Below are 26,234 nucleotides of genomic sequence, written 5' to 3' on the forward strand. Positions count from 1 at the left end.
AATTGCATTTTCAGAACTAAGGCCAGAGGAAAAGAAACTGATAACAGAAAATTAAGGTAAAATGTTGTTTTGTCCAATTTCAATAGGTATAGACCAGTCATATAGGCAAATTTCAGAACCCTTTAGAGAAGAAGAGTAGAGGTAGATACTTCAAAATACCTTCCCAGGACATACTTTGGTAAAGTTCTATGAAATCACATTATTGAGTTAGGACTAAAGTGAATACACCATTTGATGCCTTTTTTTATGCTCATTACGAATATAATAAGCATTTCTATTGGAAATGAATTTCAGCCTTCCCCCCTATATATGCCAATTCAGGGTTAGGTTAGTTTAGGTTGGTGCTAGGTTAGGTATAGCCTATATGGTCTAGGAGGGGGCTGAAATTTTTTTCCGATAGAAATGCTTATTATATTTGTAATGAGCATTAAAAAAGGCATCAAATGGTGTATTCACTTTAGTCCTAACTCAATAATATGATTTTGTAGAGCTTTACCCATACTTTAGCCTGTAGATCCATTGCTAAAAGTTCCAAATTCCTAACCTAACCCTTTTAAAGATAGCCAAAAGTAGCTAAAGTAGAATTTTACCAAAACAACTAGTAATGTGCAATAATTTGTATTACATAGAGGGGGGAGGAGTGGAGGTTGGTACTTTAAAATACCTCCCTGGGACATAGGTTAGCCTACTTTAGTCCATAGGCTCTTCCCTGAAAATTTCATTTTCATAACCTAACCCCTCTCTAAGATAGCCAAAAGTAGCTAGAGTAGAATTTTACCAAAGGGGGATTGCAAAAACATGTTCCCATGACATAACTTGGGTAAAGTTCTATGAAATCATATTAGCCTATTGAGTTAGGACTAAAGTGAATACACTATTCGATGCCTTTTTTTTATGCTCATTATGAATATAATAAGCATTTCTAACGGAAATGAATTTCAGCCCCCCCCTCTATATATGCTATACCTAACCAAACCCAGAATTGGCCGATATAGAAGGGGGGGGGGCTGAAATTCATTTCCAATAGAAAAGCTTATTATATTCGTAATGAGCATAAAAAAGGCATCGAATAGTGTATTCACTTTAGTCCTAACTCAATAATATGACTTCATAGAACTTTACTCTGATCTTAGCCTATAGCCTAGCCTACTTTTGCTTGTCAATTTGTAATCCACACTTAAATTTCACAATTCTTGAAAAATACAGCCTAGTTTAAAAAAGGAGTTGATTATTGAAGATGGAGGCTTGTTTTTTGAATCAATCAACTGTAGTGAATCGAGGCATGCGTCCCGAACATTAGATTATTTGCCCTTTGAAAAAAGGTTCATTCCAATTCATTCTTCTTCTTCTTCTTAATATGTGATCATTTGGAGACGCTAGCCGCTTAGCGCACAATCTCCAAACATGGACGCCCATAAACTGAATTCCAGGGGGGGGCAAACTTCGTCTAATTGCTACTTTTAATGCTATATAATAGAAATCTCAGAACAAAAATATAAAAATAAGGCAGCATCATTCAGCCAGGGGGGCAAGAGCCCCCCCCCCTGCTTCCCCCATATGGGCGCCCATGTCTCCAAACGATTCTTAAGCTTTTACGAGAAGAATCTTCTGTTGATGCTGTCTAAAGGTAAGATATTGCTGAGACGAGGGTAATGTCTGCCATTGAGTTAATAGAGTCACCGGAGTTATCTAACTTGGTTAATCGCGCTGAATCTTCACTGTGGACACAACCATATTTGGTACATACTTCGTCAATTTTGATGTTCGTGGGTCAGTCGCATTTTGGCACCATTCCAGTATATGTTTTACAGAGCATGGTTCATTAGAACAATCACAATTTTACTGTTTACTAAATTCAATCTTTTAAGATGCGAACCTCACTCTGTGAAAGAGAAAGAGAGATGTATTTGTTGTTCTCGCAAGTTCAGTCCTTAATCTGAATTACAGATTTGTACCTTTTCCATTTTCAGGAATTGAGGTTCTATTTGGGGGTTTACCCTTAAAATACGGAACGTATCTGTTCAAGGAATGTTCATTGTTGTAAATTATTAAATGGCGCAATTCCGTCAAAATCCTGTAAGAAGGGGGCAGAGTTGGAGTGAATTTTCCCAAATCAAGTGAAAATGACAGTGAAAACTGAAAAAAAATTATCCATATATTACCATAAAGGCAAAGATATACTAAAGAAAATTAGCGTTTTTCTCTGGATACTTGAGTGACGCAGGCTTATCTTAATTTTGACAAGATTTTATGCGGAAACTAAATTTCAGCTGGGGAACAAACTAAGGTCTGGTAGGGGGGGCAAACTTGGGTCCGGAAGGGCAGTTGCCCCCCTCCCTGCCCCATAGCAAATTATGCTTCTTAAATTCTATCATTTTATTTAGTTTTCCAATGTACTTTTCTGGTCTTACTTAAATGAAACCAATATTCTGTGTTCAGTGGTCCAAAAAGGCTGCGTCTTTTGTCAACAAATCAGCAGTACTATTACACAAAACATCACAATGGCTTAGACACCATTGAATAGCCACTCCTATATTCTTGGAATTACGTAATAAAATACTTTCATAAATAGTTTTTACCTTCAAAGTTTTTCTGCTGGTGATAGCAGAATTTACTGATTTACTGTCTAAGAGAATCACTGCTATTTTGCCACTGGTGCATTCTAATTCTATTAGCATCAGAGCTTTTTCAGTGGCTAGTAGTTTAGCTGCAAAAATAGACGCCCTATCATATAGTAGTCCTTGTAGGATGTCGTTTGTTTTCTCTGACCAGATAGCAAAACCAACTTTGATTCCAATTTTTGAGTCATCAGCATAATAACGGAAACGATTACTGTAATGGGAGACCAACGATTACTGTAATGGGAGTCCAAAATTGGTATAATTTTATTTTAAAAAGAGCTAATTGCGATCTACTACATTTAAGTTCTGTCTCCAGTCTTATTTTTGAATTTGTAACTTGCTGATTCGAGGTTCTCTTTTTTTCTTCCAGGTAGGTTAAATTGAATTCAAAGTACTCAACCATTTTTATCAGCCTTGGTATCATAAGTGGTTTATTTTCCCAATTTCTTCTCTTTTTTATGTGAAGTTTATGCACCTTAACTAGTTGGTTATTTGGATGATAAGGAATTTATGTTATTTAAAGCTAAATGATTAATTCTAGACTTTATTGACATAATTCACAAAATTAAATTAAGGACACCTCCTTTTGGGATACCACGGTTGAAACAAAAACTATTTGAAAATTTATCACAGGATTTAGCATTTGTTTTTTTCTGTTCTTAGCAACAAGTATATAAGTCTTAACATCTATTCCTTGACTGAATCTGAAACATTAGCATTAATCACATCCCACGGGATTGAATCAAAGGCTGAGCTTGGATCAAATACAGCTGTCACAAAGCTGGTGCTCCTAATTGTACTCTTCACATCATTCTCCAAGGCAACAACGGCATCCATTGTGCATCTTCTTTTCCTGAATTAACTTGCTCATTTATCAAAGTTTAATCAAAAACTGATTCAGTTCTATTTTTTATCATATGCTTCATCGTTTGATAAGGCTGCTAGTCAGAGAAATTTGTCGGTAGTTCTTTGTGTTTAAAGAAGGCTTTTCTGGTTTTAAAATTGAAATTACTACACTTGCGCTTCATGCAGTGGCCATCTTACCGGTATTTAAGCAAGTGTTATACAAATTAAGCAGGAACTATTTGGCTTTTGGTCTAAGTATCTTGATCATGTCATGAGTAACACCATCCATCTCAAGGGAATTATTGAATGCTAATGATTAGTTGTTGTTGGTTTTGTTGTTTAATTGACTGTTGTTTAATGATTGATGGTTGAATGTTTTTTCTATGTTATTAACGAAGGACATTATTTACGAAGTATTGCTAGTTTAGAAAGATGCGCTAGTTTTCGGCCTGTTTTGTTATAGGAGTTTCCACAAAAAGATGTATTTACCAGCGAAAAAGTGAGAGTCGTGGAGAATCGATGAAAAGCGAAGCTGGCTTATAGGCCTTTGTTGCCGAACAAGTTGTCGATCGACAATCGCGAGAGCAGATTTTTTTTTCAAGAATTGTGGACGAACGAGAGTTTTTGGAAGAACACCAATTCTTTACTGTCGCAAATATACAGCAGTGTTTTCAAAATCAACTGAGCTTTGTCTTACTATTTTCATGTAAGCTCACATTTACTCTTGAATTTTTTTGTCTACACACCTTTTCACTGCCTGATGGAATTCTAACAGTTTTTGCTTAAATTTAACAAAATTTGTTCAGTACCTTTTAGAAAGAGTTTGGTTGCTACCCCTTCTCCCTCCTCTACCCGTAATAGTTCTAAGGCCAATTATGTCGTTTCCGTTTTATTGAAAACCAAATGTGTGTTTTAACAGTGTGCTTTAATTAACAGTCTGCGAAAAACCAAAAATAAATTACTATATTAATCAGTATGACTAGAAAAATCTAGTCAAAACAAACTGAATATTTAATGTATAATGATATTAATCCCTAAAAACGTAAAATATTCTAAATTTAATTTCGCAACATTTTTCCTTCAGTGTTGTTCACATAAAAAAAAACAACATGTTATTGTATATAATGCCTTCAGTAAGATTAGACAATAGGCCTTAGTACTTTTATAATTAAGAGAAGGGGGAGGGAACAGTAGCCCTAATTCTGTTTGTAATAGTTATTTGTGCGCATAAATTGAATAATCAATTTAATTTTTATCTATTATATGATTCATTTATTCATTATTGTCAGTATATATAATTTTTATGTTTGATGTAACCATTCATTTTAACTTTCGCTCGTTTTTAGCTTTTATTTATCCTTTTATAGCAATTTCTGGTCATTTTGAGCTTAAATTATCTTTATTTCTGATGATTTTATGTTCAATATGGCTGTTTACTTTTTTGAATTCTTTTTCGGATTTTTTAATGAAAATTGATTTTTTTCGTTTTTTCTTGCTAAAGTGTTATTATTGGTTATTATAATGAATATTTCTTCTGTTTTTCATATCTTTGGCTTCATAATTTAATATCTGATTCAAAGCTACTAGTTCTAATTAGTGTCTTATGATTAATTCCAACATCCCTGTCAACATTACCTGGACGTTCCAATTAGATACCATTACCTATTCCTGAAGTATTATAGATACGCCCTTTTGACAGTAGGAATGCATTCAGTGTCCTTTAATTGAGTTCAACACTCAATCAATATTCCCTGACATTTTAATTTAAAAAATAACTGTTCATGAGATGTTGCAAATATAGTTTTAAGAATCTGGATGCACGTAGTACCTTTTGATGAAATCAATGATTTCCTGACAGTTTCACCTAAGTTCCATTAGCTGCTCCTAGGATATATGCAGTGATGGATAAAATGCTTTCAAGAAATATCTAAATGCAAACGCAAAATACTTGGTCGGAAATGAAGCTGAATAAAATGTGCAAGTATGTGACTTAAACTGTAGACTGCATTTAAATATTGAAATACATATTAAAATAGCCAAATACACTGGAACTAAAGCATTAAAAGGATCATAGAGAAATAATGATTACTAGAGACTGTATAGTTTAAACTTAGGCTACTTACTAATGATACTCAAAGAGATATTAAACGAAATAAGAAAGATAAGCATCAAAACCAGGTCAATTTGTTTCACTTGAAATTCAGCATTTTTGTTCCTTTTAGTAATAAGTGAATTTCTGAATCTAACAGCTTTAAACTTTACTCTCTTGAAGGTCATAATGACAGTTCAACAGAAAAAAGGTGCTGGACAGAAGCAGACGAAGCTATTGACACATTATTTTTGTTACACTTTCAAAATCGTTGATTAGAAAAGAACTGAACCAACAGCTTTCTTCTTGTCATCAAGAAACTGTAGAACGTCTAATTTTAAAGAAGAGTCATTTTTTTTTCCATTGATCAATGTATTTATTGACAAAACAAAAACAAACATAAATCTCACATAATTAAAAACATATTATTCCACAACCTGTCAATTTAATGCAAATAGATTTGATATCACTTGCAGGAAAATCTGCTTCCATAAACAAAAACAACTGTGCTGCATTCGATTTTGCTTCTATATCTGATTTTTGGTTTGTGCTATGATGGGGTGGCTAGACATTGTAACCATAAAGTCCCTAAGGTTTCCGTCATAGAAGTCGATAGAAGGAGACTAGAGAAACTTTCCTCCAGCCTCCAGAGAATTGCATCAGCTAGCAGAGTTATTTGCCTAAAAGCCCTGCTACAATTAATATCAATGAAATTCTTTTTCAGCTCTGTGATGGCAACACTGTAGCTAGGCAGCAGTTTTTTCTCCTTGTAGGATACCTAATGCTCTCATGAGTGAGTTGGTAATCTGCGCAATTTTTAGTCGGAAGCTCAATCTATTTGTTTCTTCATGGATGTGCTTTAGGCTCGTCATAAGTTTTCTTGCACTCATGTTTCGTCGCAATTCAAACTTGTTTGTAAATCTCGTGAGTTGAGTATACTAAATCCCTTCCGAAGCAACCATGAATTACATGCAATATACTGGTCAAATTATAATTTCGCAAGTTCTGGCTGGATAGTAACTGAACCTGGATTTCGAAGTATGTTTTATTTCAAAGACAGGAAAAAGGTTATTAAATACGTATTTCAAATAAACTAGCGGAATGCTATTAAAATAAGTGAGTGAAACAAATGAACAGCTGCATCTTTTGACCTACTTTAACACCACCCTGAACAGAATAAAAATCTAATTCAAAATTTTTTGTCAGCGTTGAGGGAAGGGATCTAAACAAGGCAAGGGCCTAAACATTCCAAGCACTTTTTTACATACCCTGAAGAATTCCATTTATTTCTCTCAGCGGTTTCCAAGGTATTGCTTAGGTACCCTTTAGACAACCAGCGTGCAAAAATTTTGTTTTGATTCTGTTGAAGATGTCCTTCAACATTTCCGTCAAAGTTGCAGTCATAAGTAGTCATGATGGCAGTCACAACTAGTCACAGACTCTGCCGGTTATCAGCTACCGCTGACAACCGCTGACATTTCCCGGTATGGGAAATTTTTATTCATGATGATTTTTTAACCACTATAATTAAAATAATCATCTATATAATGATTCCTTTTATAACTTCAGTTACTATAGGCTACAGTTCGTTCCTTAATATAACCATTTATAATTAACTAGGAAATTTTCAAATGAATAGCTTTTACAAAGTTCAACCAATATTTATACAAGCTAAAGTTCACGGAGAGTTTTCTTTAAAAAGGAACTGAAGTTTCCGACAACCAGTATAAATATAGTACAACGCAATCACTTGGCTGCCAGTTGTCTAAAAGACGCCTCATAAGAAACATTTGGCTTTTGAAAGAGATTTTAATTGTGAAATAACTGTTTGTTTCAGCAAAAGGAGTTGACATCATTTTTAGTTTATTGCAATTAGAGTTACAGCAAATTTTACAATTTAGGAAACATGTCAGCAAGTGGAAAGATGAAAAGATTAGTGGAGGAATTTGAACGGATTGCAAATTTTGAAGCAACAAGATCAAACCTCCGACGATGGAAGAGTTCAACTACCTTAGATTCTGACTCGGCCCCATTTGAAAAAGTAACTGTGCAAATTCACAAACCACCAAATTATACCTCACAATTTGCAAGAGGTACGAAATACCAAAAGAAGGGTCATACACTGCCGCAAGAATAGTTAAAATATTAAAAAAAGATGACACCTCTTTTAAAACTCAAAGTAAAAATCTCCGGCGATTCGGGCATTCAACTACTCTACATTCAGACCTCTAAGCTTTGTTTTTCGATATCAAAATTATTTATTTATTAAGATAGTGTTTAAATTTTTGTAGGTTTGCGTTTGATATTTTCGTTATTTTAAAGATGTTTTTTGCCTTGAAGTTTGGATATAAAGAGAAAAAAAACATCTTTTATTTTGAGATTTCTTTTGGCTGACGAAAGGATCAAAATTTTGTGCTCCTCAATTGAAATATTATTTTTTGTTAAAATTGTGGGTAAATCAAGGTGGTATTTTTTTGCCTATATATGTTCTTATACTAAATTGCCCAATAGCCCTTTTTAGGGCAAAAAAACTCATAGTAACACTTGACACTTACAAAACTTTATTATTTCGTTGTGCTATGTATTAGCGTCCTAACCATTGTCTTAGCACCGTCCTTACCATCGTCCTTTTTAATACACTGTAAGTTTCAATTTAATACCCTTATCTGTTCCTGGATATTTTTGATATTTTAGGATTGTGCACATCATACAAATTAGCATAGAACACCGAAATAAGAAATCACTGTAAAAATATAATACTAAATACAAACAACCCGATGGCGTGCCACTTGTGCCATCAGCGCGGTGGTACTCCATCGGGCTGTTTGTATTTAACATCATATTTTTGCAATGATTTTTTATTTCGGTCTTCTATGTGTTAGTATCCTAACCATTGTTCTATCAGTGTCCTAACCATTTTCATCAACATATACTGAAAGTTTCAACTTAACACCCTTAGCTGCTCCTAGATACTTTCAATATGTTATAATTGTGCAGAGTATACAAATTAGCATAGTACACCGAAATATAATACCACGAAATATAATATATAAATCACTGAAATATAATATAATATCAAATATACTACCCATTGCCATTGATAATACCATGAAAAGAATTTTTTGAATGGTAATAATAACAAGTTACATTGTGACATTATTAAATTTGCTCCAAATATGGAAACAAAAACTACATTTTAATCACCCAAGCAAAATACACGGCAACAAAATATTTCAAACATGTAAGTTTATCAAGAAATTAATCAATTCAAAAGGGACCCAATGACCAATTTTACCTGTCCCATTATAGTCTTAACAGCACCAAATTGTATACTTTTTCCTTTCAACTGCATAAAGAGGGTCATATAAAAGAGGGCCCAAGAATAATACTTTACGATGCGTGAACAGGAGTCCACGCAAGCGTAGTCCTCACTAGCAAACATTACACTGTAGAGTTACTGCCATTTGGGGTAATCATATGATTCAGCTAATTCGAAGTGCATTGGAAAGGCCTCACCCAGGGATTGCCTTTATAATTATCAAGATAGCTCTCTAGCCAGGTAAGTGGCAAGTAGGACTGGCTAAAAATCTAACATTTTAGTAATGTCTTTCAAAATAAATTCGGTTGTTTTAAATGCGACTCAGAAACTCCAATTAATGAAATATATGGAGGTCTACACAAAGTTTTCAGATCAATTAATCAAGTCTTTAAATTACTTTGAAAATAGCAGCACCTCCTTTCATTTTCATAGGCAAAAGTCTTAATGGTTTGAACGGAAATTTACCTTTTTAGAAAAGAAAATCGGGAAGTTTTCACTCTGTGATCAACCCGGAAAATAGTTTAAACTTTGTGTTCCGAGCCCCCCGACACGTTTGTCCGATTTGTGAAAAGCTAACAAAAATGAATACAAACAGATTTTTGAAGGGTTTTTTAAAGTTTGTTGTATGTATATGCAAAAGTCTTAATGGTTTGTACACAAAATTACCTTTTTGAGAAAAGAAAATCAGTGGTTTCTCACTCTGCTATAAACACGGTTGAAAACTTCACACTTTGTGTCTGAGAAGGGTCATACACTTACCGCGAGAATAGTTGAATATTTAAAAAAAGATGGCAGCTCTTTTAAACCTCCAAGCACAAACCTCCGGCGATGGGGGAATTCAACTACTCTACATTCAGACTTCTAAGTTTTGTTTTTCTATATCAAAATTATTTATTTGTTAAGCTAGTGTTTAAATTCTTGTAGGTTTGCGTTTGATATGTTCGTTATTTAAAGATGTTTTTTGCCTTTAAGGTTGGATATAAAGAGAAAAAAAAACCGATTTTGTTTCGAGATTTCTTTTGGCTGAAGAAAGGATCAAAATTTTGTGCTCCTCAATTGAAAAATTATTTTTTGTTAAAATTATGTGTAAATCAATGTGGTATTTTTTGGCTATATATGTTCTTATAATAAATTGCCCAATAGCCCTTTTTAGGGCTAAACAAACTCATAGTAATAAACGACACTTGCAAAACGTTCTTTCTTTGTGCTATGTATTAGCGTCCTAACCATTGTCCTAGCACCGTCCTAACCATCCTCCTCAACATATACTGTAAGTTTCAATTTAATACCCTTAGCTGTTCCTAGAAATTTTGATATGTTAGGATTGTGCAGAGCATACAAATTAGCATAGCACACCGAAATAAGAAATCACTGTAAAAATATAATACTAAATACAAACAACCCGATGGCGTGCCACTTGTGCCATCAGCGCGGTGGTACTCCATCGGGCTGTTTGTATTTAACATCATATTTTTGCAATGATTTTTTATTTCGGTCTTCTATGTGTTAGTATCCTAACCATTGTTCTATCAGTGTCCTAACCATTCTCCTCAACATATACTGAAAGTTTCAACTTAACACCCTTAGCTGCTCCTAGATATTTTTAATATGTTAGGACTGTGCAGAGCATAAAAATTAACATAGTACACCGAAATATAATACCACGAAATATAATACATAAACTACTGAGATATAATATAACATCAAATATACTACCCTTTGTCAATGATTAATTAAAAAATTTTTCTGAAAAATAAGTTTTTCAAAGAAAAGTAAAAGCCATTTTAAACTTAAGCTCAGCAGACACAAATACCTTTTAAAATTCATAATAAACACGACCAGAAATTACTATTAAAGAATAACTGAAACCCAAAACGAACAGAAATTAAATAAACAATCATAGCAAAAACATACAACCAGCAATGGTATAAATGAATAAATAGATCTTAAAGCGAGTAATGCTTAGATTGAATGTGAATATCAAACTTAAAACGAAAAAGAATATTTTCCTATTGAAGTATAAATTAAACTTAAAACGAACAGAAATCAAATAAACAATCAATGCAAAGATACATACAGTAGATATTGATGTAAATTAATAAATAAATCTTAAAACGAGTGAACCTCATTGAATGTGCAAATCAAGCTTGAAACGAAAAAAAATCACCACAAACAAGAGTTTGGGTATAACCTCCTTCTCTCATTGTAAAATTCTAAAACCTAATGCGTCATTGGCGCATTACTGAAAACCAATTTTATGACAAATATTTTCTTTTGCACTTTATATTGAAAATAAACCTTAAGATTATAGTAACATTTTGAACTGATGAGCTTTCAGCAATTAATATTATACATTATACATCAAATATTCAGTTTAATTTATTAGCTCTTTTTAAAGTTGTTAATGACGAATATAGTTTCCCTATAAACAAGTGTTTGGATATTGCCTCATTTCCTAACTGTAAATAAAAACCAACAGCCTAATGTGTCATTGGCGCTTAACTGAAAACGGATTATATTACAAATATTTTCTTTTCCAGTTCTTACAGTATTGAAAATAAAAATACAATTACAGTGAAACCAATTGTTGAACTGGTGGATATTTCAATAGTTAATATCATTATAGATCGAATAGTAAATGTGATGTTGTTTATACTTTCCAAGACTGTTCAAGATGCATATAGTTTTGAGTAAAGCACCAATGACGAAGTAGGTTTTAGACTTTTACAGTGAGAGAAGGAGGTCATACCCAAAATGTTGTTTGTTGTGATTTTTGCTCGTTTCAAGCTTGAATTGCATATTCAATTGAAGTTTCACTCGTTTTAAGATTTATTCATTCATTTACATTACTATCTATTATATGTTTGTTTGTATTGATTGTTTATTTAATTTCTTTTCGTTTTAAGTTTCATTAATGCTTCAATAGGAAAATATTCTTTTTCGTTTTAAGCTTGATATTCATATACAATCTAAGCATTACTTGCTTTAAGATCTATTTATTCATTTATATTATTACTTGTTGTATGTTTTTGCTATGATTGTTTACTTAATTTCTGTTCGTTTTGTGTTTCATTTAGTCTTTAATAGTAATTTCTGGTCGTTTTGAGTTTGAATTTTAAAAGGAATTTGTATCTGCTGAGCTTAAGTTTAAAATGGCCTTTAATTTTCTTTGAAAAACTTATTATTTGGAAAGTTTTTTTAAATTAATTTTTGTCGTTTTTGATCGCAAAAAATTTCAAGTTTAAAAATTCCTTATTTCAAAATCAAACTTAAAAAAAAATCAAATATTCATCAAAGTATCAAAACTGATATCAAAGTAACAATGCCAAAGTGAGAAAAGGGGTTTTGGTCAACCTAGTACTTTTTATTATCAAATGTTGAACTATTTTTAACAAAATTTTTATCTCAAAATTTTTATCGTATGGGTCATGGGAAAAAGGGCTTGGGGGGGACTAGATTAAGGTTCGGGATCTTTTGACTCTTTAAAAGTGAACTAGAACTTTCTATTTTCAATCAAATGAGCCCTCTCTGAAGTTTATAAGAGTATCCCTTCTATAAGAACAATACATATCCACAGAGTATAACATACAACGCCTATCCCTGGGCCCTGGGGGGTTGTGTCGGTCCTGGAGTTTTAATATCTGATGGTTGATTTATTTTTAAAGAAATGTTCACCTGACATTTTTATCGGATGGATTTATCCATCCGATACACCCAAAGGTGTGGAGGGGGGGAGGGGCTTGTTGCCCTTTGATCTTTTTTCACTCTGAAAAAATGAACTACAATTTTTAATTTTCATTCAAATGAACCCTCTCTGAAGTTTCTATGAGCATACCTTCCATAAGAACCATATATGCCCCCAGAGCAATTCTTAACGACTGCCCCGGCCCTGGGGGGGGATTGTGTCGACACAGGAGTTTTTCCTATCTGATCTTTGAACTATTTTTAACGAAATGACCATACGTAAAGGAATTTTTCTTATATGATCTTTGAACTATTTTTTAAAAAATGGCTACCTCAACTTTTTATCAGATGTATTCGCGGAAAAAGGGCTTGGGGGCTAGTTGCCCTCTGATCACTTTTGACTCTAAAAAGGGCACTAGAACTCTCGATTTCCAATCGAATGAGCCCTCTTTGAAGTTTATACGACGACTCCTTCTATACGAAGTGCCTCTGGGAAAAAATAAATGGAGTGTGGGGGGAGGCTAGCTGCCCTCCAATCACTTTGACTCTTAAAAAGTGAATTACAACTTTCAATTTCCAATCAAATGAGCCCTCTAGGAATTTTATACGAGCATCACTTCCATAACAACCATATATGCCCCCAGGGCATAATTTACAAGGCCTATCCCAGGGCCCTGGGAGGCTGTGGCGACACCGGGATTTTTTTTTATCAGAACTTTAAACTATTCTTACCAAAATGTCTATCTCAAAATTTTTATCTGATGCATTTAGGGCGCAGAGGAGGGGGGGCTAGCTGCCCTCCAATCTCTTTTGACTCTTAAAAAGTGAATAAAAACTTTCAATTTCCAATCAAATGAGCCCTCTCAGAAGTTTATACGAGCATCCCTTCCATAAGAACTGTATATGCCCCTAGAGAATTACTCATAACGCCTGCCTCCGGGCCCTGGTGGGTTCCGTCGACAAAGGATTTTTTCTTATCTGACCTTAGAACTATTTCTAATCAAATAGCTATTATAAAAATTTTATCGGATGGGCTTGGGGAAAAACGGGTGTGTGAGGGGGGACTAGTTGCCCTCGGATATCTTTTGACTCTTAAAAATTGAACTAGAACTTTTAATTTCCAATCAAATTATGCCCCTCTGAAGTTTATACGAGCATCCCCAGGACAACACTTACAACGCCTATCCCCCGGGCTCTGGGGTGTGTTTTTGTTATCTAATTTTTGAACAATTTCCAAAACACTGGCTATCTCAAAATTTGTAGCGGACGGGTTTGGGCAAAAAAAGAGCGTGAGGGGGCTAGTTTAACTCTCTTAACTCTTAAAAAGTGAACTAGAACTTTCAATTTCCAATCAAATGAGCCCTCTATGAAGTTTATACGAGCATCCCTTTCATAAGAATCATACATGCCCTTAGGGCATAACTTAGAACGCCTTTCCTTGTGCCCTGGGGGGTTCTATTGACACCGGATTTTTTCTTATCCGACCTTTGAACTATTTTTAACAAGATGTCTATCTCAAAATTTTCATCAGATGGATTTTGAACAAGAAGGCGGGGGGGGGGGGGCTAGCTGCCCTCGGATCTCTTTTGACTATTAAAACGTTAGCTCGAACTTTTAATATCCAATCAAATGAGCCCTCTCTGAAGTTTATACAAGCATCCCTTTTATACGAACAATATATGCCCCAGGGCATAACTTACAACGTCTGCCCCCAGGCCCGGGGGGGTTGTGACGACACCTGAGTTTTTGTTATCTGACTTTTGAGAAATTTTTAACTTAATGGCTATCTCAAAATTTTTATTGGATGCTTTTGGGGAAAAAGAGACGTGGGAGTGCTAATTAACCTCCAATCTCTTTTGACTCTAAAAAAACTAGATCTTTCAATTTCCAATCAAATGATCCATCTCTGAATTTTTACGAACATCCCTTCAATAAGAACCATATATTCCCCCAGGGCATAACTTACAACACCTGCCCTAGGGCCCTGGGGGGATGTGTTGATCCCTGAGTTTTCGTTATAAGATCATTGAACTATAAAAAAAAGCTATTACAAAGATATTATGGTTTGAGTTTAAGGAAAACAGAGCGTGGAGGGGAGGGGGGGCTAGATACCTTCTAATCTCTTTTGACTCTTAAAACATAAAATAGAAATTTAAATTTTCAATCAAATTATCCCTCTTTGAAGTTAATACGAGCATCCCTTCAATAAGAACCATATATGCCCCCAGGGCATAAGTTACAGCGCATGCCCTCGGGCCCTGGTGGGTTTTATAGACACCTGAATTTCTGTAATATGATCTTGGAACTATTTTTAACAAAACATCCCTCTTAAAATTTTTATTGCATGCATTTGGGAAAAAAGGGTTTTTCTGGAGGGGGGGGGGTGAAGCTGGTTACCCTCTGATATCTTTTGGCGCTTAAAAAGTCAACTATAACTTTCAATTTTCCAATCAAACGACCCTTCTCTGAAGTTTATACGAGCATTCCTCCCATAAGAACCATATATGCCCCCAGGGCATAACTTATAGCCCTTGCCCCTGAAGACTGTGGGAGGAGTTTCCTGCTCAAACATATAATCTTCAGAACTTTCAACTGCGTTGAACAAAATGGCTATATAAAAATTTTGATTGGATGTGTTTGGGGAAATGGTGGGCGTGGAAGAAGTGTCAGTTGCCTTAGAATCACTTTCGACTATTAAAAAGGGAACTAGTCATTTAAATTTCCAATCGAATGAGCCCTTTCTGAAGTTTTTACGACAACTTTGTCTATACAAAACCTTATATGCCCCCAGGGCATAATACAACCCTTCCCCTGTGGGCTGTGGGGGAGTTGTCATCCTCAAAGACCCAATTTCCAGAACTTAAAACTACGTTTAATAAAATGGCTATTTCAAAATTTTGATTGGATGTGTTTGGGGAAAAGATGGGCATGAGAGGGGGGTTAGTTGCCCTCAAATCACTTTTGACTATTAAAAAGGGCACTGGCCCTTTGAATTTCCAATCGAATGAGTCTTTTTGAAGTTTCTACGACGACGCCTTCTATAAAAACCTTATATACCCCCAGGATATAACTTAAAACCGTTGCCTTGAGGGTTGTTGGGGATTGTCCTCCTCAAAAACGTGTTTTCTATATGGAAATCAACTACGCTGAACAAAATGGATATCTCAAAACTTTGATTGGATGTGTTTGGGGGAATGATGGGCGTGAGGGGGGGGGCTAGTTGCCCTCCAATCACTTTCGAATATTTAAAAGGGCACTAGCCCTTTGAATTTTCAATCGAATGAGCCTTTTTTAAATTTCTACGACAACGCCTTCTATAAAAAACTTATATGCCCCAGGCCCTAACTTAAAACCCTTGCCCTGAGGGTTTTGTGGGAGTGTCCTCCTCAAAAACATATTTTCTATCTGGAAATCAACTACGCTGAACAAGATGGCTATCTCAAAATTTTGATTTGATGCGTTTGGGGAAATGATGAGCGTGGGAGGGGGGGGGGGGGCTAGTTGCCCTCCAATCTCTTTTGACCTTTAAAAAGGGCACTAGAACTCTCAATTTCCACTCGAATGAGCCCCCTTTGAAGTTTTTACGACGACCACTACCATTTGAAGTGCCTCTGGGGAAAAAAATAATAATAAAAATAATAATAAATTGGAGCCGTATGGCCTTTACTATAGGCAACGCTATAGCGTTGCCTCTGATAATACCACGAAAAGAATTTTTTGAATGGTAATAATAACAAGTTATATTGTGACATTATTAAATTTGCTCCAAATATGGAAACAAAAACTAGATTTTTAATCACCCAAGCAAAATACACAGCAACAAAATATTTCAAATATGTAATTTTATCAAAAAATTAATCAATTCGAAAGAGCCCCAATGACCAATTTTACCTGTCCCCTTATAGTCTTAACAACTCCAAATTGTATAATTTTTTCTTTCAACTGCATAAAGAGGGTCATATAAAAGAGGGCCCAAGGGATAATACTTTTCGATGCGTGGACAGGAGTCCAACGCAAACGCAGTCCTCACTCCCAAACATTGCACTGTTGAGTTACTCCCATTTGGGGTAATGATATGGTTCAGCTAATCCGAAGTGCATTGGAAAGGCCTCACCCAGGGATTGCCTTTATAATTATCAAGGTAGCTCTCTAGCCAGGTAAGTGGCAAGTAGGACTGGCTAAAAATCTAACATTTTAGTAATGTCTTTCAAAATAAATCCGGTTGTTTTAAATGTGCCTCAGAAGCTCCAATTAATGAAATATATGGAGATGTACACAACTTTTTCACATCAATTAATTTTTTGAACATAATTAAATTTTTTTTTTAAATAGCAGCGCCCCTTTTCATTTTCATATGCAAAATTCTTAATGGTTTGAACGGAAATTTACCTTTTTAGAAAAGAAAATCGCGAATTTCTCACTCTGTGATCAACACGGCTGAATATTTTAAACTTTATGTTCTGAGCCCCCCCCCCAAACCCCCCGACACGTTTGTCCGATTTGTAAAAAGCTAACAAAAATGAATACAAACAGATTTTGATGGGTTTTTTAAAGTTTGTTTTCTGTATATCCAAAAGTCTTAAGGGTTAGTACGCAAAATTACCTTTTTGAGAAAAGAAAATCAGTGGTTTCTCACTCTGCTATAAACACGGTTGAAAAGTTTACACTGTATGTCTGAGTCCCCCCCCTCCCCCTTACGCAAAAACAGCAAAGGTTTGTCTGATTTGTAAAAAGGTAAAAAATAAATATAAAGAGATTTTGATGGATTTTTGTTTTCTTTACTCCCCCTCCATCCAAAAAATTCTTTTATAAACCCCACCCCGCCAAAAAATCTAGATATAACCCTGATAGGCTCATCAACATTAGTTTCCCCTCAAAAGGGGTGCACACCTAAAAAAAGGTATTGCGGATTGACTCAAACTCGTAAACAAACCCCAGCATCCCCAGGGTTTTCACAAATTATTTTAGTTTTCCGGGCCCCCTTTATAGACACTGTTTCAAACATTATGGTAATATAAACAGATACTAAATTTTAACCTTAGTCAAAATTTGGAACAATGCTAATTGAGTTTCAAAGAGTTTAGAAAATGCGAGTGATCAACTTTGTCAAAATTTAATTTCGGTTGTAATTCTCAAATCACAGTCAATAAACTTATAAGTGTGTCTTTAGATTTTTACATAAACTAGAAAATATTTCCCATAGTATGAAAGCTCAATTAAGAATTTTTATAATAAAATGAAAATATTCTAATCAAGACTTGGACAAGATTGTTCTCCTAAACAAGAGATGTATGAACTAGCCCTTTAATTAACATTTGTCAGAGTTAGCAATGATAATTAGCGTTAACTCCCGGCAATAGGGCGGTAGAGGGTACATTAAAGTATTTTCAAAATCTAGAGAGGAGAATTTTGTTGTGTGTTCAATTTCTTTAACAGAAATATCCAAGAAAACACGCTCATTTGCCATTATAATACCACGGAAAAATTAACTTTTCTTTAGATTTTTCTAGATTGTATGAACATTTCCCCAATACCAAAGGTGATTTGAAAGGAAAAAACGCTAATTTGTCTTCAGAATCATGGCCAAGGGTTCTTTAACGGAATTAAATTTTCAAATAAATAGCTTTTACAAAGTTCGACTGATATTTTTGAAAGAGATTTTAATTGTGAAATAACTGTTTGTTTCAGCAAAAGAAGTTGACATAATTTTTAATTTATTGCGATTAGAATTACAGCAAATTTTACAATATAGGAAACATGTCAGCAAGTGGAAAGGTGAAAAGATTAGTGGAGGAATTTGAACGAACTGCAAATTTTAAAGCTACAAGATCAAACCTCCGACGATGGAAAAATTCAACTACCCTTGATTCTAACTCGGTCCCTTTTGAAAAAGTAACTGCAAATTCACAAACCACCAAATTGTACCTCACAATTTGCAAGAGGTACGAAATACCGAAAAGAAGGGCCATACACTGGCGCGACAATAGTTGAAATATTAAAGAAAAGACGGCAACTCTTTTAAACCTCCAAGTACAAATCTCCGGTGATGGGGGAATTCAACTACTCTACATTCAGACCTCTAAGTTTTGTTTTTCAATATCAAAATTACTTATTTGTTAAGCTAGTGTTTACTAGTGTTTAGGTTTGCGTTTGATATGTTCGTTATTTTAGAGATGTTTTTTGCCTTTAAGTTTAGATATAACGAGAAAAAAATATATTTTGTTTCGAGATTTCTTTTGGCTGAAGAAAGGACCAAAATTTTTTGCTCTTCAATTGAAAAATTGTTTTTTGTTGAAATTGTGTGTAATTCACGGTTGTTTTTTTTGCCTATATATGTTCTTATAATAAATGGTCCAATAGCCCTTTTTAGGGCTAAAAAAACTTATAGTAACACTCGACACTTGCAAAACGTTCTTTCGTTGTGCTATGTATTAGCGTCCTAACCATTGTCCTAGCACCGTCCTAACCATCCTCCTCAAAATACACTGTAAGTTTCAATTTAATACCCTTAGCTGTTCCTGGATATTTTTGATATGTTACTTCTGTTTTTTTTTCCTGGCCATAGAGCCTTACGGGGGAGTTTATATTGAAGTGTATTTTGTTAAGTTTACTGATTGAATAAATTGATTGATTGATTGATTGATTGATTTTCATTAAGGTTCTATAACTTTTAGGGGGTCTTTCCCCCTTTTTTTGAAAATCAGCCAAATTTTCTCAGGCGCGTAACCTTTGATAGGTAGGACTAAACTTGATGAAACTCACATATTTCATATTAGTGCTGATAAATCAACATTAAAATCTGATTCTTTTGATGTATCTATTGGTATCAAAATCCCGTTTTTAAAAGTTTCGGTTATTATTGAGACAGGTCGCTCCTTTTTAAGTTTAATTATTCCGTATATGAAAGGAGCTGCCCCCTCCTCAACCCCTCGCTCGTTATGCTGAATTTTTTTCTTGTTTTAAAAAACAAAACTGTGAGACATAGTCAAACTTTAGCGTAAAGAGCGAGGGGATGAGGAGGGGGCAGCCCCTTTCATATACGGAATAAATTATTTCGTCTTTTATTATTTATTTATTTATTTTTATTTAAATATTAAAATAAACATTAAATTCCGGATTTCCCAGCATTATCGAAAAAACGATCAGAAATTAGATAAAAAAAAGTGTTTTCAACTGAAAGTAAGGAGTAACATTAAAACTTAAAACAAACAGAAAATTATTACGAGAAAGCCATTGAGCCAAAACAAGTAAAATTAATATGCAAATTTCGTTCTAATTATTCATGTACGGTGAGCCAAAATCAAAGCTGCATTAATTCCAAAACGCTCAGAAATTAAATAGAAAAAACAAGTTTTTTCTTAACTGAAAGTGAGGAGCGACATTAAAACTTAAAACGAACAGAAATTATTCCGTATATGATAGGGGCTGTCCCCTCCTCAACAAGTTTTTTCAACTGAAAGTAAGGAGCAAAATTAAAACTTAAAACAAACAGAAATTATTTCGAGAAAGCCATTTAGCCAAAACACGTAAAATTAATATGCACCCGGCTCAATAGTAACCGAAACTCTAAAAAGCGGAATTTTGAAACCAATAGATACATCAAAAGAATCAGATTTTTATGCTGATTTCAAATATATAATAAGTTAGAAGTTAAGTTAGAAATTAAGAAATTTTATTTCGAGAAGGCCATTTAGCCAAAACACGTAAAATTAATATGCACCAGGCTCAATATAGTGATCCGGCTCAATTTTAACCGAAAATCTAAAAAACGGAATTTTGAAACCAATAGATACATCAAAAGAATAATTTAATAATAATTTATTAAAAGAACAAATTGTTTTTATTTATTTTTTTATTTTTATTAAATTTTTATTAATATTGAAATAAATAAATTAATATATATATTTTTTTATTAAAATAATAAAACGAATAGACTACATCAAAGAAATTTTGAAACAAACAGATACATCAAAAGAATCAGATTTTTATGCTGATTTCAAATATATAAGTTAAAAATTAAGTTAGAAATTAAGCTAGAAACTAAGAAATTATAAATAAATCAGAAATTAATTCGAGAAAGCCATTTAGCCAAAACAAGCAAAATTAATATGCACCCGGCTCAATATAGCGACCCAGCTCAATAGTAACCAAAACTCTAAAAAACGGAATTTTGGTACCAGTAGATACATAAAAAGAGTCGGATTTTTATGCTGATTTCGAATATATAAGCTTCATCAAGTTTAATCTTGCCCATCAAAAGTTACGAGCCTGAAAACATTGCCTTATTTGAAAAAAAGGGAGAAACATCCCATAAAAGTGATAGAATCTTGATGGAAATCAAACAATCAGATTCAGCGTGTCAGAAAACCCTACTTTAGATATTCCAAGCTCCTATCTACAAAAATGTGGGATTTTGTATTTTTAGCCAGAAAAAATATCACGGGTGCGTTTTTACTTGTTTTTTTCCCCAAGGGGTGATCGTATCGATCCAGTAATCCTAGAATATCGTGAGAGGGCTAATTCGAACGTAAATTAAAAGTTCTAGTGCCCTTTTAAGTGACCAAAAAAACTGGAGGGCAACTTGGCCCCCTCCCACGCTCATTTTTTCCCTGAGTCACCCAATCAAAATTTTGAAATATCCATTTTGTTCAGCATAGTCGAAAATCTAATAAATATGTCTTTAAGGATGACTTTATCTCCCACAGTTCTCGAGGGAAGGGCTGCAAGTTATGAACTTCGCCCACTATGTACATACACCATTGGTTGTTAGGAAATATACAGACGTTTTCAGGAGGGATTTTTTTCTGGGGGAGGGGGGGCAGGCGTGTCCCGAGGGGGGGGGGAGAGTCACGCCGTCCTCCCCTCCCCCAAATTTTTCGGTATTCGGTATAATTTTCACCAAAGGCTAAAATTTCGGCCGAAATTTTTCAAAATCGGCCGAAATTTAGCAAAATTCTTGATTTCCGCAGAAAATTCGGCATAGATCAGGTAGCAATTCAGTAAAATTTAAGAAGATCGCCCCCAATAAAATGAGCCTCAGGACTCCCCTGAGGGAGGGTCTGTAACGGGGTCAAAATTCAAAACCTCAAAATTTTCCAGTTAAAGTTACTCAAGTAAAATAAAATCACCCAACATATGAACCTAAAAATTCAAGTAGTCTACAGATCGAGTAAGGCTCAAGCGTTCAATTTAAAAAGTAGCAAAACAAATGTATCTTATTCAAACATACTTCGTAAAAATCTTCCCCACAGAAAATGTAATAGCAATAAATAAATCCGCCTCCGTGTCGCCAAAGTATGCAATAAATATCAGTGTGACCAAACGTTACATGGCAGGCGACCAACAATGTAATTTAAATCTTAAGAGCTTGAATTTCCAAACTATCAAGAGAAGGTATAATTTATCATACAGAAAATAGTCACTAGAGATACAAAAGTATTTTCGCGTAATCTAATTGCATTGTTCTGAAAACTAAGTTTAGGACTATGTATTCCAATGTAACTAAATTGTATTGTTCCTTAACAAATTTCACAGTGATAAATTATAAGCCATCTGGAAGCTAGTGACATATCGTTAGCAAAAAAATTACAAAGTAAAACTTTGTTTTGTCGACAAAAATTCCTGAGTGAAGTCTTAAAGTTATAAATCGTATCAAAATTCAAGTAGCCAATTGGTGTATCCCTGTCCAATAGTAATATAGGAGATACCATGAACCAATAGAATCAACGTAACACATGTTTTAGCAACGCCTGAATGTAACCCCCGGCGAAATCGGAGGGTATAGCTGCTTAGAACTTAGCAATTTTGAGTCAGTCTATCAGCAGTCTATCAGAAGTCTATGAGCAGTCTATCAGCAATCTATCAGGAGTCTATGAGCAGTCTATCAGCAATGTATTATGAGTTTTTATGATGAGTCTAGAAGGAGTTTTTTAGAACGAGTTCACAGTGAGTCGTTGAAAAACAATTTAATGTAAGTGACGCAACTATTGCATTGTATATGCCCCAGTCCATAACATTGTCTTAGTGTCTATGACTGTGAAGTGTTTTGATACTCCTGAAACAGCTTTGTACCGCTAATGTGAGTAAAAATAAATACATTACTTTCTTAATTATTTCTCTTTATGTTAATATTTCTCAAGATAGTTAGTCCTTGTGGCTCCAACGGCTCTCAAGGGAACCTGAATCTTTTCAATCTGATTTCAACTCAGTATGGCCGTCAATATATGCTCCCCGTTTGAACCGTTGATTTAATCCCCCGCTAAGCGAAGCTCCCCCGCAAACCATGCTATAAATTATAGGAAAAGAAATAAAATAAAAACACCCCATTAGACTATAGAAGAAAACCCCCCCCATTAGAATTGGCGCGGCCTGTAGGATATTTTAATGGGGGGGGGGGGGGGGTTCTTCTATAGTCTAATGGGGGGGGTATTTTATTTCTTTTCCTATAATTTATAGCATGGTTTGCGGGGGAGCTTCGTGTAGCGGGGGATTAAATCAACGGTTCAAACGGGGAGCATATATTGACGGCCATACTGAGTCGAAATCAGATTGAAAGGATTCAGGTTCCCTTGAGAGCCGTTGGAGCCACAAGGACTAACTATCTTGAGAAATATTAACATAAAGAGAAATAATTAAGAAAGTAATGTATTTATTTTTACTCACATTAGCGGTACAAAGTTGTTTCAGGAATGTCAAAAACACTTCACAGTCATAGACACTAAGACAATGTTATGGACTGGGGCATATACAATGCAATAGTTGGGTCACTTACATTAAATTGTTTTTCAACGACTCACTGTGAACTCGTTCTAAAAAACTCCTTCTAGACTCATCATAAAAAATCATTATACACTGCTGATAGACTGCTGATAGACTCCTGATAGACTGCTGATAGACTGACTCAAAATTGCTAAGTTCTAAGCAACCATACCCTCTGATTTCACCGGGGGTTACATTCAGGCGTTGCTAAAACATGTGTTACATTGATTCTATTGGTTCGTGGTATCTCCTATATTACTATTGGACAGGGATACACCAATTTGCAACTTGAATTTTGATACGATTTATAACTTTAAGACTTCACTCAGGAATTTTTCTCGACAAAACAAATTTTTACTTTGTAATATTTTTGCTAACGATATGTCACTAGATTCCAGATGGCTTATAATTTATCACTGTGAAATTTGTTAAGGAACAATACAATTTAGTTACATTGGAATACATAGTCCTAAACTTAGTTTTCAGAACAATGCAATTAGACTACGTGAAAATACTTTTGTATCTCTAGTGACTATTTTCTGTATGATAAATTATACCTTCTCTTGACAGTTTGGGAATTCAAGCTCTTAAGATTTAAATTACATTGTTGGTCGCCTGTCATGTAACATTTGGTCACAATGATAATTATTGCATACTTTGGTGACACGGAGGTGGATTTATTTATTGCTATTACATTTTCTGTGGGGAAGATTTTTACGAAGTATGTTTGAATAAGATACATTTGTTTTGCTACTTTTTAAATTGAACGCTTGAGCCTTACTCGATCTGTAGATTACTTGAATTTTTAGGTTCATATGTTGGGTGATTTTATTTTACTTGAGTAACTTTAACTGGAAAATTTTGAGGTTTTGAATTTTAACCCCGTTACATATCATCCTTCCCATTCTTAACGATGTCCTCATCGTTGTGTTACTACTACTCTTTCTACTTTTCGAATTCTGATCTCGCTTCATCATTGTAAAAAATTTAAACTTGGCACTTACTATTTGAATTAACTCAGCTTTAGTAAGATGTTAATTTTTTTTATATTCCCGATTGTTTTATGTGACTACATATATGAAGACATTACTTAAAAGTCCATCACCTATTCACTCTATTTGGCGAAAGGGCGAAAGGGTTTCTATTGACTAACGCATTTGGTTATATGATTACTTATATAATTATTACTTTCCTCCACCTGATACTACAATTACCTTCGCATGATATGCTAATAATTCTAGATGGTTTTAATTAATTAAGTTCTGCCTTTGCAATTATTCTACTACCTGACATGGTACACGTTCACTTCTTCTAATACTGGATTATACTTCCACCTGACGCTATATTGATACGATAAGTAACTGACATCAAGGGCACTGATATGTATGGATTAAAATAATTTGCAAGAAAAAAGTTTGACACATTTATAGATTTAAACTTAATGTCTAATTGCAACACTGGGATAATGTAGCTTGCACTTGTTTTCATCTGTTTTATGACAAGTTTCTCAATATTTACTAAAGTTATGAGTTAGATGCATAAGACTTCACACTTACTTCATCATTCTACGTGTCTATGATACTCACATACTTTGTCATTTTATTTTGCGTTTCTATTTAATTAATAACTGGGTTGGCTCATTGTTTATGGCTTGTCTTCGTGGTGTTTCACTTTTGGCACTTGTTGCTTGGGATAAGTATTTATATTGTTCATAAGTATGACTACATGCACAAAATTATCCGTGCGTGGTGTGCCACGTCATATACAAGGGGTTCATGTTATTGATTTGTTGAAATTTTTCTTAGGTACATAACCCTTGGGGAATTGATTACATGAAATGGGTATCTTGATCGCTTGGCTGGGTAATTCTTCTTGGGCACTTTTATCCTCGGGAAAATTTTATACTCGTACAGTCTATGGTTCGCTTAGATTGTTCACGTTCAGTCCTTCTTTTATCTGAATAAAGGGCTGTGTTACGATATGTAAGGGTAATTATGATTGGATCAAAACTTGATCTCAGGTTCTATGTTCGATGCATTGTCTTTGATTCTTGTTTTAATGATACACCATCGTTGAGGGCTTAATCATGGGGATTATGGCTATGATAACTTGGTTTGGTCTCTTCTCTGACACTATATATTGGGAAAGTTTTGCACGTACAGTTTATATTTCCTGCAAAATTGTTCATGTTTGGTTCTTCTTCTCATGGAGGATGGTTTGTTTTTGCAACATCTAGTAATGATTTGGATAGGGTCAAGACTTAAACTTGGAATTTTGTTTCATCATATTGTCTCTGATTTGGGGTTTAAGATACATAATCCTTGAGATTAATTGATCTCAATTAATTGAATAACTTGATCTCAGGTTCTATGTTCGATGCATTGTCTTTGATTCTTGTTTTAATGATACACCATCGTTGAGGGCTTAATCATGGGGATTATGGCTATGATAACTTGGTTTGGTCTCTTCTCTGACACTTTATTTCGGGAAAGTTTTACACATGGAGTTTATATTTGCCGCAAAATTGTTCATGTTTGGTTCTTCTTCTCATGGAGGATGGTTTGTTTTTGCGACATCTTATAATGATTTGGATAGGGTCAAGACTTAAACTTGGAATCTTGTTTCAACATATTGTCTCTGATTTGGGGTTTAAGATACATAATCCTTGAGGGATTAACTCCAGGGTTATTCTTGGTCCTTAGCATTTAATATTTGGGACCTTGCCGTCTAAGGATAGTTATTTGACAGATATTTATGCAGTTTTACGACATGACTGGTCGGGGTGGTTCTCTAGATAATCATTGGTTCAGATATATATGTATATATATACTATATATATATATATATATATATATATATATATATATATATATATATATATATATATATATATATATATATATATATATATATATAT

At 34.3% G+C, this 26,234-nt stretch overlaps 1 protein-coding gene across 4 annotated transcripts in view; it reads right to left on the reverse strand.

The window, feature by feature from the left end:
• The window catches only part of LOC148954626 (uncharacterized), a 71,984-nt gene that overhangs the window by 45,223 nt on the left and 527 nt on the right, over window positions 1–26,234 (reverse strand). The window contains exon 1 of one of the 4 annotated variants that reach the window (XM_089086656.1): window positions 1,151–1,315. The exons of 1 other annotated variant lie outside the window; for it this stretch is intronic. Coding sequence is in view for 2 of the 3 variants with exons in the window: in XM_089086653.1 (XP_088942779.1) it covers window positions 779–813 (35 nt within the window). In the remaining variant the exon portion in view is untranslated. Of the gene's footprint in view, window positions 1–778; window positions 866–1,150; window positions 1,316–26,234 lie in introns of those variants that run through there. 2 more of the 4 variants (XM_089086655.1, XM_089086653.1) reach the window with 2 other exon arrangements.

This window comes from Artemia sp. Qi Xiang Cuo, chromosome 3 (assembly GCF_049724085.1).
Source record: "Artemia sp. Qi Xiang Cuo chromosome 3, ASM4972408v1, whole genome shotgun sequence".
NCBI classification, from domain to species: domain Eukaryota; kingdom Metazoa; phylum Arthropoda; class Branchiopoda; order Anostraca; family Artemiidae; genus Artemia; species Artemia sp. Qi Xiang Cuo.